Consider the following 14372-nt stretch of genomic DNA (forward strand, 5'->3'; position numbering starts at 1 on the left):
TTAATAAATATTTTGTGCCTTTTTTTTTCTAGTTTTGCTTTCAATGTCTCGATTAGCTTTTGTGCCTCTCGACTGGTCCATCCCGAGATATCATAAGGGTTCACAACTCTTCTGTGCTTTTAGTAAGTTGACCACACTAAAAATCTGTTCTTGCTCTGCCACTGGATTTGATTTGAAGGTTATAAATGCGTTTTGTTTAGTGGGGTCCTCGTTTAATATTATGAAATCTAAAATAGAAAATCTCACTGGGGATTTGCTCAAATCTCATTTAGTCGAGTTCCTTAAATATAGAAAAAAATGAAAGCAGGGGAGACAAGAAAAGAAAGCAGTAAATGGCCCATACATTGTGGTTGCGGTAGAATTATTGATGTGTCTACTGTGAATGGATAGAATCTAAGTAGGTTCTTAAAAGACTCAAAGAAGAAGAAATAGGGGGAAGAACTTTTGAGGAATGGGATTCCCCGATATCACCTCTTGCATTCCTACTTGGCAAAGACGAAAAATATGAGTAGGAAATTGAGAGGTAAGGTGTGTAGGTCCCAACACCGTCCAAATAAGGAACATATTCAGGTTGAGCACTGGGTTAGTGGAGTACTGTTGGAGGCCCTTGTTAGAACCTTCAGGTTGAGCACTCCTGATTAATAGAAAAAGAAAGCAATAAATGGTCCATAAACTATAATTGAGGTAGAATTATTGTTGTGTATACTGTGAATGGTCTATTTTGTAAATGAAATGTTAGTTTGGCTAGGTAAAAACAAAAACAAAGAATTCATAAAGACATATCCCAGATTGGAACGATAATTGACAAAATAAATTATGTGCCAGATTATATATTATGTCCTTTTTCTTCACTTGTCAATTAAAAAAAAATAATTACTATTCTTTCTACATCTTAAATTACCAATACAATTCTCAATATTCTAATATTGCATGCAAGAAAGACATTTTCCCATTGTATTATGAATAATCGGTTCGAATCTTACTTTGTGTACATTTTATTAGCAAAATAAGTAAGACCCAGTAATTTTTTGGGGCCATTCGTTGGCAACACAGTTTCCTATACTTTACCAAAAAAAAAAAAAAAAACACAGTTTCCTATGTGATTTAATCATTACATATTTAAAATAAGTTGCAGTTTTTATTATTTAATTGAAATGTTTATATTTAGAGAATATTTAATGAAATTTATTCAAGTAACGAAAGAAGTTATACAAAACAATGCATTTATTCACATAGTTAACAAAAGCCATACTTCAATAACTGGAGTTTACCCTAGTGACTATCCTTCCTACATGAAAAGGAAGATGTAGGAGATTCGAATCCTTAACTTATCAAGGTGGATTGAGGTGGGAACGATTTAGCTTCAAATATGGATTTTGACTTTCACGCCCTACAATGACATAAGACAAAAGTCTAAGAGTGAAAGTTATAGTAAGAATAAAGTATGATCGACAAAACAAAAACAAAAAAGCCATACTTCAAGTTATGTGTATTAGTCATGCGATAGGATATGTTTCTCGTTTTAAGTAAACTTCAAATTAAATGGAATAATTAAAAATATAAATATTTGTACTTTTTTCAAATTCAAAATCAACAAGATAAGTTGAAAGAGATAAATATTTGAAAATGACAATAAAAAAATTATTTCAAGATACTTTTTCTATTATCTTTTTCATTGATCAATACATCTAATAATACTCTTGAAGATACTGTTTTCGTTTATGTTTAAATTTAATTTAATTTAAATAAGTGATAGAAGTTTTGAGGATGACATAAGTAAACAGGTATTAATTGGTCGAGTATTGGGTTGTAGCACAATTATTTCCACGTAACCAGCCACATGGCAATAACAGAGGCAAAGTTAATATCGCGTGACAAGCACATGAATGAACATTCTCTTAACCTCGACTTTAATTACATATATTAAAATAGATTCTAAAACTGAGCATTCTTTCGCAGTTGGCATTCTAAACAATGTATACTACTCTACTACCACCCTTTATACTAGAAAACTGGCCTTACTCTTTGAAACAATTACTAAGGTTGCTCAAATGAATTTATGATTTATAAAACACTAAATCAAGTACAATATCTACCATCATTACATGTCAGTGACCATTTCAAGTGTAATTTCTAAGTAGATGATTGATAGGTAACTTAAATTTTTGGATTAATACCACGAGAAATTCCAAATTAATACATTTGTGATAAATTTATCAAAAATTAATTTTTTTTACCACTAAAAACCCCAAACTAATATACTTATGATGAATTTTACTGTTAAATTGTCGAGTTTGATGACACATAGCAGTTGATGAGAGTATTTGTGATTTTTCGTAGTATTAATCTAATTTGGCGAAAATTCACGAAGGGAAAATTTGTCACAAATATACTAATTGAGATTTTTGTTGCCAAAAAAATTAATTTTAGGTATATTTGTCACAAGTATTCCAATTTTGAGTTTTTCGTTGAATTAATCTTTAAAAAAAAATTACAAAATTCGTTTTCGTCAGTGCTGAAGTGCTGATCATTCCACGTAAAATGATTGCCATCCATATTAGTGATTTCTAGCCAAATTTGGCAAGATGGATTATATTGGCAAATTGTTAAAAGGTTTAAAATTAAATTGGCCAAAATTGAAATATTTATGACTAGATTGGTATAAATGTAATAAGTTCAAGACTTTTTTAATAATTCTTTAGGGAACATGTGAATTCAAAAGTTAATTTGAATAATGTTTGATGTACATTGACGTAAGATATAAATATGAAAGATAACATATAAATAAGTGCAAAATATGTCAATATTGTCTTTCCTTAGTAAAATAATCCCTAGTAAAGTAATTTTGCAAACTCTTTCAAATGTCGATTTTATGTATACACGCTAGTACGTGCAATTTTGCTAGCCAAATATTATTCTTCTACCAAAATCTTGTATGAAATTAAAGATGAGAGAGACGTATGGTCTTTTATATTACTTTAGTGTATTAGGATGTATTTAATAATATTTTTGTTCTCGAGAATAATTTATGTTCAGGAATAGTTTTTTCTATTTTCATTCATTGGACAAGTTTCTAATTATTTGATCATATTTGGTAACTGTACAAATTTTTTATTTTTAGAATATAAAAAAAATGCGAATGCATTTGGTATAAATCTCATTTTTTTGTAATATAGATCTTAAAAAATAATAATAATTTTGGAGAATTTGTTATTTAAATTTTTTTTTCATTTTTTTTCCTCATTTCTTCTTTCTCCTCTAGCCAGCAACCTCACCGACCTTAACCTTGCTTAGCCACCGTGAGGTCTGCTTTGCCCGCCATGGCTAGGGTGATCTCGCTTAGCCACAGTGAGGCTTGACCTCATTAGACCTCATCTCTGATTAGTTGTTGGCCATTGCAGAAGGTTGGTGACCGATTAGAGGAGGAAGAAGAAAATGACAAATTTTAGAAATTGTTCCCTAGTACAAAGAAGTAGATTTTTTCTACTTCTTGTTTTTTTATCCAACTCTATTATCTAGCCACTAGTCTATTTCAAAAGTTAAAAAAAAAAATTAATTAAGTTATCAAACGGATTTCTATTCTTTTTCTATTATAAAGAACAAAAGAACTAAAAAATAGAAACATTACCAAGCTCAAGGGGTTCCATTTTAAACAACTCCTGATTTTCATAATTTGATTTCACTTTTGAATTGAATGAGTTTCTAATTTTTTTCCATTGTTAGTAAAGTACGTTTGTTTGGAATGAAATACATTATAATTTGAATTGAATGAAATTGAAACGGCATGACAAACAACTACATAATCTAATTATATTCTATTCATTAAAAAAAATATAATATATTCTCTATAAGCTCCATTTTATAATTACTTGATTTGTATTTTTAGGTAATTGGGATTTTTTTTTCAATGCTTCACTTTGTTTGCGTAATTCTTGTTCCGATGGTTAAACTAAATTTCAAGACCATCTCTCTTCATCCATTGTTTAATTTACCCCATAATTCAAGTTTAGACCTTAACAAGATATAAATTTTCTTAGGATGACAAGGTAATGAGTTTAGGAAAAATTCCAAATGAGAGCCTGAAGTGTCATTGTTCCATCAAATAAGGGTCTTAAGTGAACATTATTTCAAATAAGGTCGAAAGTGCATATATCAGTTTCAGAGAAGGGTTTGAACTCACTAAATGTGAAGGGCAATTTCGTCTTTTTAAATTTTCTTTTTTTTTCTAAAAAAACTTAAAAAGAAAAAGAAAACAATTGTCCCATCGTCCATGGGGGCAACGGTGAAGGCCAACGAGGTCACTGATGCCTAGGGGAGGGCCGACAACCTTGGCCAACTAGAGGTGAGGATTGCAACCCTCTCCAAGATCTAGGCGAGGGTTGTCCGCCCTCCCTTAGACTGGGTGAGGTTCGCCAGCAGTCGTGCAGGCTTGGCAGCCCTCGCCCAACATCCCTGGAGGTCAGTGGCGTTGGGCAAGGATCGTTAGGCCTATGTGAAGGCAAGCGACCCTCGCCTAGATTTGGGAGAGGTCATCCCCCTCTCCCACCTTCACCATAGCCCCATCAGCAGTGGCCACAAGGGGAAGGGAGTACCCTCCCACTTGCTCTCTCTCTCTCTCTCTCAATTTTTTTTATTTAAGTTAAATTGTATTTGAACCAAAATAATCATGATCGCTTGGAATTTTTTATCGACCGATGAGGCTAGGCCCTTATTTAAAATAGTCATAACCACTTTAAACTCTTCTTTGAGATTGATATGAGCAATTTTAACCTTTTATTTAAAATAAAGTTTACTTCAAGTCTTTATTTTAGAAAATGAGGATATTTCGAATCTTTATTTGGAATTTTCCCATAAGCTTATAAGCAAATCTATTCCAAGAAATTGCCCGTGCAAAATCATGTGTGGCGTGGCAAGTACAAGCATGAACATTCTTGGCTTTACCTATTTACATAAAATTGAAAGAAAATGACATCCATATGGATAATAATTCAGGGGTTCCCGAGCCATGCTAAATCCGTCCCCCTTTAATTCCTTCAAGAAAACACAATTCATCGACTAGGCAACGAATTCCGCTTTTAATTCTAACGTATACTTTCAGAATACGGTGCGCTCTTGTAATGTAGCTTTTATTTGAAGAGGAGCGTCTAACTTCAAATACACTAATCCGGATTTTCCTATTTTTGTTAAAGTTAAATACTTTTTTTCCCCTTTTCAACTTTCCCAAGGAAAACCTGGCTCGGGCCCATTCTCATCTCTCACACCAAGAAAAGCTCTTGTGGCTGGGCCCTAGCATAGGCAGGCCCATACCGAGGCCCATGTGATCCTTACTGTCTAATAGACCCATTAAACGGGTGAGTCGGGTCAGGTTTGGGTTGGGTCATAAATGGTCCAACCCAAATCAACCCATTTAACCCGTTTATAATCCATTTGTTATAATACTGAAAATTTTTGACCCATATCCGACCCAACCCATTTAACTAAATTTAAGAAAGCTTATTTCTTATATATATATATATATATATATATATATATATATTTAAATGGTAAACTATAATACAAATTTAATGGAAAATTATTATAATTTTTAAAATAATTATTTTAAAAAATCAATTTTAATTATTTTTATTTTTAAAAAAATTATAATTTTTATTTTTTAAATATAATTTTTCTTTTTTTTTTTGTTCTTCTTCTTTGGCCGGCCAGCCACAAGCAAGCCTCAAGCTCACGACTCGTTGACGTCGGCGAGGCTCAAGCCTCGCCGAACGTTGGGAGGCCTCGCCTCCTCGAGGCTCGCTTTGGCCGGTTCTTGGCCATTAGCGTGCTTAGGCCACCAAAGGAAGAAGAAAGAAAAAATAAAATAAAATAATTATAATTTTACTACCTCTAGTTGGATAGATTAGATCGTGAATCATATTTAATGAGTTGATAATTTGGTCTTAAATAGATAGATACATAGTATACCCATTTAAGACTCATATATTTTAGTTCTTTTATTTTTAAAACTCATTATGCTTTGAAAAATAAGGGCTGACTCATTGACAACTCATTTAAGCAAAAATGGAACCCATTTTAATAAGGAAGCTTGAGCGAGCAAGCTCTAGTTCTTGCCTCCTTACTTCCCGGCTCTCAAGAAACTTAAAAATCCAATTTTTAACAGGTAACTTAGCTTAAATGGCATGGTTTGATTTCCGCATTTGCCAAGAAAAATCGTAGAATTCCTGGAACAGGACGATCGACCACCCTTTACGAATTCCTTCGCTCGAAAGCTTTGAATTTTTCTCTAATGTCCGTCTTCAAACGCCGAATTCACGTTCTCTTCTGTCCTTCCAGTTTCCACTGCTGAGAAGCCCCTCGGGCACTGGTCTCCCGCCATTGCAGGTTTAAGTGATCGAAGCCGTGGCTTCTCCCTCCCTCCTCATGGAAACCCAGGAAGCAAGCCCTGCCAAGTCCCTTGGCACAAGGTTTCTTCTCTCTCACCCTCTGTTTCTGTCTGGCTGCGCTGGTTCTTCTGTACGGTTGCTTTGGTAGTGCAGGAAATAGCACGTGGGTCGCGTCCGATAATCAGAGTTCCCTTCTGGGTTCGCTGCTCTTTTGTCGCTCTTTGAACTTGATCGCTAGTGAGCCCTCTTTATGTATGATTTCGACCCTTTTCTTGGACGGAGTTTTCGAATCGAATGCACGTAGCTTTGGCTCTCGAGGACGACTTGTCCCCCCCTCCTCCCCCCTAAAAAAAACAGAAAAAAAAAAATCAGTAATTTTGATACCAAGCTTGTCCAAACAATTTGAACCAGCGGACAAGCTTGCAAATTGGCAATGCGAGGCTACACGATGCGCTTCTGTGAATAATGAATCGATTTACGGCAAAACACACTCACAAGAGCAAGAGTTTGTTGGAAGAAAATGAACAGTGACTAAATGCTGTTGCCTGTGCGTGCCTTCTTCTGAGTCTCGAGCTACTTTTATACTTCCAAGCCTTTGCTCCCCACGTCTAGAGTAATTAACCACGGCTTCCAGGACCCTTTGGACAGTAGTCTCCCCAGGTTTAACCATTTAGGCCTACCCCATATTTTTCCAGATTATGGTTTCACCTGTTTCCATATCTCCAGAGTTGGTGCCTTCATGATTTGGCATTGTCTGTTAGCCACCGTTTTTCTCATCCGAGAATCTAGTACCATCACATGACCGTTTCTGTATATCTCAGTTTGACATCATAATGGTCTGGTATCACTCAGTTTTAGATGCCAACACTTTTCTGCCGATTCATCCTGCTGTTTGTCACTGATGCTGATGCCAAACCGTCAATATTGTACCTATGTCAATTGTGTCAAATTCTGTTGCCAACAAGACTATATATTTTACTTGTCAATAGCATGATTAGGCAATTTTAGTGGCTCTGTCAATGTCTAGAAGTAAAGTTAAATCAACTCCCTTCAACCCTTTAAGTGAAATGTGGCAAAAGGAAAGAAAATCCATGGACGTAGAAGAGCGAAAAAAAAAAAAAAAACTTTCTTTTGTCCCCTAGTTGACTTGCTGTTAAGTGATAAATATTGCCTGCCGCCACTATTAAATTATATATGGAAGGAACTAATAAATACAGCTTCTAGCTTGATTTCCTTTTTGGTTTTGCTGGTTTGCTTTGCTTTTGGTTGAGTTGAGGTCTTTTAATTTCCCAGATCAATGTTAAAACTCAAGGAATAAAGATGCATTTCATTGTCATAATTCAACTCTTGACACGATTACATCTGCATTTATGGACATTGCTCATTCTTTGGGCTGGAATTTCCATACATTGTTTTGATCTTTATATAAGTTTCCGCATATCGTCAGTGCAAAGCAAGCTCTCCTCCTGTTTCTGTCTACCACCTAGGCTATTCCATACTGGATTACTTATAGCACGACGAGTTATAATGAGTTCACGTGTTGACATTGTTAAATCCTCTCATCACTTGAGTTAATACACAATTATCTTGAAGGGAGTTGCACTCATTTCTCATTGTGTCATTATGCCACTAGGATTATTGAAGTTAAAATCCATAACAAGTAAATTCTTTAACTATTACACCCTGAAAATTAATTTCTCTTTACCGACAATGGTTTTAGTTGGTAAATACTTGACAGGCACAGGTGCTCTGCATGCTACAAGCAATACAAGAAAAAGGAGCATCTTATTGCCCACATGAAGGTCTCCTACCACTCTGTTCATCAGCCCAAATGTGACATTTGCTATAAGCACTGCAAATCTCTAGAGTCATTAAGGGAGCATCTCATTGGTGAATATCATTTCTCACTTTCCATGGATCAGCCGTGAAGGATTCTTTATCTTCTAATTGCTGTATTGTTTTATATCATTCGTGGCACAGGTCCTTTGCCCAAAGCAAATTGTTCGAACATTTTCTCTGAACGAGGATGTGATCTTTGTCTGAAACTTTTTGATAGTCAGAGTGCCCTTACGGAACATAGAGAAACATGTTGTCTACCTGCACCTTGTCCATTTGTAAGCAATATTATTAGCAAGTAAACTTTGAAACCTAGAATGAGGGTGGCTTTAGTAGTTATGATTTTTCTACAAATTATGTCAAATGCAGGTAGTCCATTGATCATTAACTTTGTTGACCATCTGCAGGAAATGATTTCTGTATCTTCTATAGACTCCCAAGTCCATATTTCTGATCCAGTTGATGGATGCAACTATGATGATTGGCAACAAGGAAGACCTAAGACAATTGCCCTGGATTGTGAGATGGTGGGTGGCGGAAGTGATGGATCTCTTGACCTTTGTGCTCGGGTATGCCTTGTTGATGAAGATGAAAATTTGACATTCCACAGTTATGTACAGCCCCAAATTCCTGTTACTGATTATAGGTACATCTGCACTTGAGATCTTGTGATTTTTCTGATTTGGTTTACTGAGACTTCACTAGGGAAGTGGGGAGGTGACGGAAAGAGGAGGTGGGTGCAGAAAATGGAGAAGAATTTCATAATTTTCCGTGAGAGGAAAAGAGAGGGAAAATTTTAAAATTTTCTTTCTCTCCTTAAGTTTCCCAATCCTAAACAAAAAATGAGTGTCTAATCCTCTGGATATTATGAGTGTTCTCAGGTACGAAGTAACTGGGTTAACAGAAGAGCAACTTAGAGATGCCATGCCACTAAAGGAAGTCCGAGAAAGAATATTGGAAATTTTGTACAATGGCGAGTCCATTGGGAAAGTCAGGTTAGATGGAGGAAAGGCCAGGCTACTGGTAGGTCATGACATAGAGCATGACCTGGACTGCTTGAGAATGAACTACCCAGATCACCTGCTGAGGTATGAGGTGTTCTTTATGGTTCAAGTGATGGATAAAAAAGAGCATCAGTTTCCATATGGAGGACGATGCAGGGTAAACATAAACAAAAAATGCGGTGCAATATGCATCTTGTTACCTTTACTTTTCTTAATTTTAGGTATTGCTTGGATGTCTCTCGAATGAAAATTATGTTTGCGGTCCTTGTGCTGATAGTATCTTTCTGTTACAGCTACTAGTTACTTACTATGAACCAAGTGTGATGCTGTTCGTTGTTTTTATAGCCTTTCTTTATAAAGAAATTGAGTTCAATTTTGCATGTTAGCTGCTAATCAAGTATCTTATGTTTGGTCTTATGCAAATGCAGTTTTCTTTTGGATTGTGTTTTTGGATTCAAGCATTTGCAGTGCTCAGTCATTTTGTGAAACAATTTTAAAGAGAGAATAACCATTTCAGCCAAAAATTTTAAACTTTAATGTGTCTGCTGACATGCTGGACTGTAGAGTTGTATGTGGAGACTATTGCCGAAATCATTTCTATGTTTGAAACAGAATCGCGTGACATGCCAGTCTTATGGGATTTAGACCAGATTCTTAGCTGAATTATCTAAAGATAATCCAATCATTCTCAATTCAAGTTGGATGAATTGAACTGTTTCCTGCATCTATTTGAATCTGATTGTTGAAAAAAAAAAAAAAAGCAAATTGTTGACTTGTCAATCAACCCTGTTTTGCTGAAGCCACAGGTTATCTTGTTGCTGCTGTTTCCGTTTTTATTACAAGTATAATGCATAATATAATATTGACTTTCATACTAGTAACTTATATGTCTGTCTATAGTCTACATTATATGGTACTTTGTGATATGATAGCTTTTGTTAAATCAACCAGCATTTTGCTGCTTGTATTTGTTTGGACACATGCATTTGCAGGGCAGGTGATTTCATGGAATCAATTTTTAAAGAGAGAATTTCCTAACCCTTTTAGCCAAAAAATGTAAACTTTAGTGTGTCTGCTGACATACTGGACTGCGGAATTGTATGTGTGGAGACTATTGCAGAATTGATTTCCCTATTTGTAAGAGAATTGTTTGATATGCCAGGCTCATGGAAATTTAGACCAAATTCTTAGCTGAACTGTATAAAGATAATCAACTGTTGTCTTTTCAAGATGGATGGATTTGTCTGTTACCTGCATCTATTTAAATCTAATAATTGAAATACAGTCCTGAGAGCAGATTGTTGACTTGGTAGTGAACCCTGTGGAGTTGAAGCCACAGGATATCTTGTTGCTGCTGTTTCTATATTTGTTACCAATTGCGATTTGTAATCTACTCGACTTCCATACTAGTAACTTATATTTCTGTTCTATAATCTAAATTACATAGCACTTTGTGATATGAGAACTTCTCTTAAATCAATCAGCGGGGTGTGCTGCATGTACTTTACATGCTGGGCCATCTGAAGAATTCAAAGATTACTATTACGGTTCTCATGTGATGAGCATTATGATGCTTTTTTTGTTTATCAATGAAAAAATTATCCCAAAAGGTTTCATATGTCTTAGTTAAGCCAACAAGCCAGTGCACTTGCATCACTTGTTTTCCGATTAAGTTTCCAGTGCTTCAGACTGCCTAAGTGGTACTTTGTATTTCAGTTATTTCAACTAATTCTAAAACACCATAAATCGCTTGAGAAAGCCTGAAGAACATATCTGGAACTTGTGTCAATTTTTGGGTGATCAGAGGGTTATTTTTCTTCACTCATCTGGCAGTTATGAATTTTTTGGTCTATCAATCAGGATGATCCTATGCCTCAATAACAAGTAATGGGATCATATTCATTGATGTTGTGCAGTAAAGAGAAAATACAAAGTAATATGTTTATCAAACAGTGTTAGCAACCTGGTGACTGTTTTAGAGCATGTTTTTTGGCTCTCTTAACTACACTATGATAAACAAACGCACTTTATTTCAATTTAACAGAAGCTATGTTGGGCCCTCTTCCCCTCTAAAGGGGAGAATAAAAAACACCATATACCTGATTATATGGATGTCTCTTTCCTTGCAAAGTGAAGTTTGCAATTCCTTTTTCATTGTGCCATTTTTATCTTACATTTACTTCTTCAAAATGCAGGGATACCGCCAAATATGGTCCATTAATGAGAACAAATTTGGTTAGCCACTCGCTCAAGTACCTCACCAGGAAATATCTTGGGTAGGTTTTTCTTTTTCTTTCTTCTTTTGTTTTTGCTTATACTGGTTTTGGAACCTGCAAATGCCCCTGAACCAACTCCACCCTCACCATCAGAACCAAATGCCTGCCGCCAGTATCTAGGGTGACTTCTTTATTTAACTGCACTTGTTGTGGTAGTTTTGAATCTTATGTTCAGAATAGTCTGCAGACACTAACGAATAATCCTTTTCCTAACCTTGGTGATATATTTCGCTTTCCAGTTATCTTGTTTTCTATCTAAAATTTGCAATTACCTCTTTGAGTTATAACCTCGTCACTGAGGAAATTATAGGACAATCTTTTCTGTGAAATTAACCATGCATGATGAATATGATAACGGGAGTATTCTATACCTAGAAACTGATAAGTATCAAAAGTTGCTTTGTCATATTGTTTTAGGGTTTATTCTCTCCAGAGTGTGTTCTGATTATACTGCTTGTGCTTTTTTCCATGATTATCTTACTTCGCGCTTGACAGGTATGACATTCAGTGTGGTTTGCATGATCCATATGAAGATTGTGTCTCTGTGATGAGGATTTACAAGAGAATGCGTGCTCAAGACCATCAATTGGAAGGAGCTAAAGTATCTGCTTTGCTTGATGATGGGCAAAACTTACTCAGAAACTTCGAATTTTCAAATAAGGAACTTGAGAAGATGTCACCAGATGAGCTTTATGAGATATCAAGATCTAATTATAGATGTTGGTGTCTGGATTCGAAACGCGCGCTATGACAAAAAGCTAATGCCCCGCAGCATCGTCCAAATGTATTTTTTTGCCTTATAGATTCCCTCTCAAGGTGACTGAATCCATGCAGTTACGTACATACCTATTCATTATAGGCTTAAGGCTTCAAATAGGAACCAGTTTCAAAGTGCCTTTTTCTTTTTCCTTTTAATGATCTTTAGTATTAGGAGTGTGAACAATTACATTTTTCTTTTTTCTTTTTTGACAGTTCGTGCTTTTTATCCCTTCTTTCTAACAGTAAACACTGTAAACTGTAATTAATCGTGGTCCGAGATCTGTGACCATTCTTGGAGATGTCTGGTTATGTACCGTGTACCAAGATGAGAAGATTGCAACGGTGGCTTTAACTGCTCCATTTTTTTTTGGGGGGAATATTCACTAAGAACGGGAAGGGAGAAAGCGAATCGGGAAAAAATGCATCATGAGCCTCGTCCATGTCCCGACCTGTGTCGCTTATGGAAGGATATTGTTTTAGGTCACTGGTTATGGAATTAATGAGATGAAATACATGGAGAGTGTTATAATCTTTTCCTCTGTCCTGTTTGGTTTCTTGCCATTGCAATCGCAAGTTGTACCATCATGCGAGTGAAAGGTCTCAAAGTGGTTTTCCTCATGCCATGGCCAGCTTTCGACCGAGGAAAGTTGACTGAAAAGAATCATCTGCACAACTTGCAATTGTTCGGACTCTGGATTTTGTAACTGGAGCAGTGATAATGCAACCTTGCAGGTAGCAACCTTTTGTTTTGGTTGGAAGATGCGGTCGAACTCGATGGAAGGAATTTCATAGCAGGCCTTGAGGAATCCGAGTTGAAGTCCCTATTCTGTTGTTCGACTACCTTTTATGTCCTGTTGGCGATGAACTTATGCGGAATGCTCTCAGCTTGCGCGACCGGTTAATTGAGGGAGTAAGCCTTCCGATATGCAGATGTCATGGACGGTATCTGAATGTTTTCGAGGGTGAAAGATTCACATTTAGAGCTTCCCAACTGAGATTAAAAGCCAGAGCAAGCGATCTCGGGTTCTAGAATCAAGTAGGGCATTATAGTATCGGGATTAGAATTAAGGGTGTGTATGGTCCGGATGGGTGGTTTCCGACCTAAAACCGGGAACCGCCCATTAAGGATCGGTTCCAAAAAATTGGAATCGGAATCCACCCGTTAGTTGTATGGATCCACTCAGGAACTGGACCACACGGTCCAGCTCCTGGGTGGATCCATGGAACCGGTCTCACAATAATAATAATATCATTTTCTTGAAAGCTCCTATCTTAACGGAAAACGACTTTGTTTTTCAACCAAAATTGCTAGTTCTTCGCCGCCCGACCTATTCTTCTTCTCTTCCTCCTGTAGCCTTGCTTCTTCATGTGCTTGCTTTTTGCCCACCACTTGCTTCTTCATGTGCTTGCTTTTTGCCCACCAATTGCTCAACGTTTTGTCAAGATGCGCTTTGGACATTTTAGCTTCAGCGCCTCTCCATTTGGTACGCTTTGGACTTTTTTCTCACTTTAATTAATTTTTTTTAATTATTTGATTTGGGTTTATGAATTTGTAATTTCATTTTTTATTTCATATAATCGGTCCAGTCCGGGTGGGCAGGTGGACAAATCCGCCCATGGAATCAGGAATCGGACCGGTACCCAATAGTCCCCATGAATTGGAACCAGGCAGGGCCCAGGTTCCCCAAGAACCAGGTGGTTCGGGCAATTCAGGTCCGGACGGGTTCCGGTTCTTTTGCACACCCCTAATTAGAATGGAGAGTTGCCCCATGGTTGAAATAGAGATTCAATCCCTTTGTAGAGTTCTACTTGATATATGAAGGTTTTTTTCTAGCTTTAGCAATGGGGGGTTACAAGATTGTCAAACAAGCGAGTACTTTCCATTGACCATGACAATTTTTTCCGTCCTATACACATGGGATAATTATGTTGTGGAAAAGTATTTAGAAAAGTTTCCACCCATTAACTTTACCGATTCCGTGTTATTCAAAAAATCTTATTGTTCACTTTATTAATTACTTACTTCGCCAATTTGGTAACAAAAAAGAGAGAAAAAAAGGAAGGGTATAGACGTAATCCGCAAGTTGGGGACCAGAAAAATAGTGTACGCCAAATTC

General features: G+C 36.3%; 1 protein-coding gene across 5 annotated transcripts; it reads left to right on the plus strand.

Moving 5' to 3' along the window:
- Positions 1–6076: 6076 nt before the first annotated feature.
- On the plus strand, positions 6077–12613 carry LOC104457024 (interferon-stimulated 20 kDa exonuclease-like 2). Of its 5 annotated transcripts, none has more exons than XM_010071947.2 (8): positions 6077–6157; positions 6331–6461; positions 8119–8270; positions 8361–8494; positions 8624–8862; positions 9098–9304; positions 11416–11496; positions 11992–12613. In XM_010071947.2, exons 2-8 carry the CDS (start codon positions 6418–6420, stop codon positions 12245–12247), a joined length of 1113 nt encoding a protein of 370 aa, XP_010070249.1. In that variant the 5' UTR covers positions 6077–6157; positions 6331–6417; the 3' UTR covers positions 12248–12613. The 5 variants fall into 5 exon arrangements, with proteins under 5 accessions (XP_010070249.1, XP_039155230.1, XP_010070248.1 ...); XM_010071948.3 differs by lacking the exon at positions 6077–6157 and adding an exon at positions 6188–6285 and having other exon boundaries at positions 6379–6461; XM_039299296.1 differs by lacking the exon at positions 6077–6157 and having other exon boundaries at positions 6186–6461; positions 8101–8270.
- The last annotated feature ends 1759 nt before the right edge of the window (positions 12614–14372 follow it).

This window comes from Eucalyptus grandis, chromosome 8, assembly GCF_016545825.1.
Source record: "Eucalyptus grandis isolate ANBG69807.140 chromosome 8, ASM1654582v1, whole genome shotgun sequence".
Lineage (NCBI taxonomy): Eukaryota > Viridiplantae > Streptophyta > Magnoliopsida > Myrtales > Myrtaceae > Eucalyptus > Eucalyptus grandis.

Bases quoted from the DNA above. Each gene is read 5' to 3' on its own strand.
- LOC104457024 (XM_010071947.2), top strand. From the start codon at position 6,418: ATGGAAACCCAGGAAGCAAGCCCTGCCAAGTCCCTTGGCACAAG. The intron at 8,271-8,360 runs GTGAATATCATT...TTCGTGGCACAG, and splicing joins ATTAAGGGAGCATCTCATTG to GTCCTTTGCCCAAAGCAAAT. The intron at 8,495-8,623 runs GTAAGCAATATT...GACCATCTGCAG, and splicing joins TACCTGCACCTTGTCCATTT to GAAATGATTTCTGTATCTTC.